Raw genomic sequence first — 2276 nt, 5'->3', positions numbered from 1 at the left:
GGATGATCCATAAGTCAATAACAAGACAAGACTGAAATCTCTGCAATGTGGTTATAATTGATTGAGATGTCTGGGTGGAACTTGTGCAAAGCGTCTATGTCATCTGCTAAGAAGTGCACTTTTCCTCTCCCTGAAGATCTACCACTACAATTTTAACCAAATGGACAGTTGCCTCATTAGCTTGCCGCTGAGCTAGCCGTGGCCCTTACTAAGATGTCATACTTACGCCTATTAACATTGACACAATTTTCCTGTCAATGTTGGGCTCTTGAAATTTGAAGAGAATGCAAACAAGGTTTGCTCATTCAGCGTTTTCAATCCTCTATTAGGCCATTACCACTCACGGGGCCGACATCACTCCCGTTATTTACTGGAATAAATATCAGAATATTAGATTTCAGTGTGTTTGTTATCTCTGGTTTCTGCCTTTTTACCACAAGTAGTCTCATTGGCTCACTTACTTGAGCAGTAAGAGCTTCGCCAAGAGCACAATGATTTTGTCTTATTATCAAAGTGGATATTTTCTCCGTGTTTTGACGGCATCTTTTGGCCCAGAACATCAGTTGGGGGGGTCCACCATGCAAATGGTTTAATCTGCTTGTCACAATGAAGGTTCCGGGTGACTGACTTTAATAAGCCCTCAGCATATAGAGAAACAGGAGATTCCATACCCCTTGCTTAACCCATATGTACATCAAGGTCACGGTAGTGTCACAGTGGAATGGTAGATTAGTGTCTAAATAGATTGGGCCGCCATCTCTTGGGATGAATCTGGCACATTTTGGTCAAATTCCCTATTGAAAGTTTCATTATTGCATTTCTCTTAAACCGTCATAATAGTCTAATTCTGCAGCAAGTCTCCGGATGCTGCAGTATATTTTATGATATACTTTTGAGCTGATTCACAGTCGTCTGAAGACGGGTCAAATATATTTTCAGAAGTTCCATCAAGTTGCCGTGATCCTCTACTGTAACTGTTTGCTTGTCACAGACATCTAGCCCTTAATGCAGCCTCCCTTGCCACACCTACCCCCTCGGACAAGTTTAAACTGCAATTCTTTTGGATTGAAACCGGTTCATAGTATATGCAATGCATTACCCAAAACGAATTACCACTGGCAGGGCGCTCAATCACTTTGTATCTTTCAACACTAAGAGAAAAGAAGAGTAATCAAAACCTTTCAACCTATTAGAGGGATGACTTTTACAATTGAATCACGGGGACCACAGGTGCGATAATAAGTCATCTAAACCTCCCCTCCAGTGTCTTTCCCCTTTCTCTGTGTTCTTACATATTTATCTATTTTAGGAGGCGCCACTTCATGGCGCCCACTCCAAATTTATGTTTTAATGCCATTTGAGGATGATTTTTTTATTTTTTTTCCTCTCCCTCCAATTCTTGGAAATGCATACTGGGTGGAAAATTAAGGTGCATCTCGAAGGAAAACATAATAGAATCGATGAACGCAGTGCACTTAAAACTACTGATGTTCTGATGCTATTTAACGTTCTAGTGCATTAACGTTTCAAGTCATTACAACATTCAGGCTGGGTGATTTGATCATGGCAGGTTTTTAACTGGAAGAATTACAGAAGTTTTCAGCCTAGGATTCTCAAGTTATTAGATACAAATGATCACCTCTGCATTAAGTATAGATTTTCTTCCACTGCGCACTTAAGAATGGAAGTTTGTCTTTAAGAGGGTAATAGCAAATTAAGCTCCATACTCCATTTGTCCAGCACTCTTGATGGGCTAATTTTATAACTGCTGATTTGGTCATTCCCCACATTTAGCTGGAAAGTGGTCAGGTGGTCTTTCTCCTCGCTGCTGGGTGTGGGGTCTTAGAAGCAAACTATCAAATTGAATCCATTTATGATTTTGTCTGGATTCATAATGAACCTTTTCCTTAAAGAAGGTCTAGAGTGTTGTTTGTACTGTTAAAAGCATCACTTTCCTGCAGACCATATCCTCTCACATTATCTCATTATGAGGAATTAAATCGCATTTGTCTCTTCCCAGATTACCACCGCTGTACAATTTCTACAAAACCCAAAAGTATGTCAGAGTCCCTTGGCCACCAGGAGAGCCTTCTTGAAGAAGAAAGGTGAGAGACATTTGATTCGCTTTAGGTCGGAGGCAATGCAGGAAGCCTTCAAATCCGAATTGTATTAACATTATAATCCATATGTGTTTGTTTACAAAATGTGGTTGGCCCGGGATGCAGTTTTTTTTTTTTTTTTTTTTTTTTTTTTTTTTTTTTTTTTTTTTTTTTTTT

The 2276-nt window shown here is 39.5% G+C and overlaps 1 protein-coding gene across 2 annotated transcripts in view; it reads left to right on the top strand.

Moving 5' to 3' along the window:
* pex14 (peroxisomal biogenesis factor 14) overlaps positions 1 to 2276 on the top strand; it is a 48759-nt gene that overhangs the window by 17810 nt on the left and 28673 nt on the right. For both annotated transcript variants that reach the window (XM_031845574.1, XM_031845573.1), the window contains exon 3: positions 2021 to 2105. In XM_031845574.1, the coding sequence (XP_031701434.1) occupies positions 2021 to 2105 (85 nt within the window). The remainder of the gene's footprint in view (positions 1 to 2020; positions 2106 to 2276) is intronic.

Source organism: Anarrhichthys ocellatus, unplaced genomic scaffold (genome assembly GCF_004355925.1).
Source record: "Anarrhichthys ocellatus isolate YVR2014 unplaced genomic scaffold, GSC_Weel_1.0 scaffold5, whole genome shotgun sequence".
NCBI lineage: Eukaryota > Metazoa > Chordata > Actinopteri > Perciformes > Anarhichadidae > Anarrhichthys > Anarrhichthys ocellatus.
This window is presented reverse-complemented; position numbering and strand designations above follow the sequence as displayed.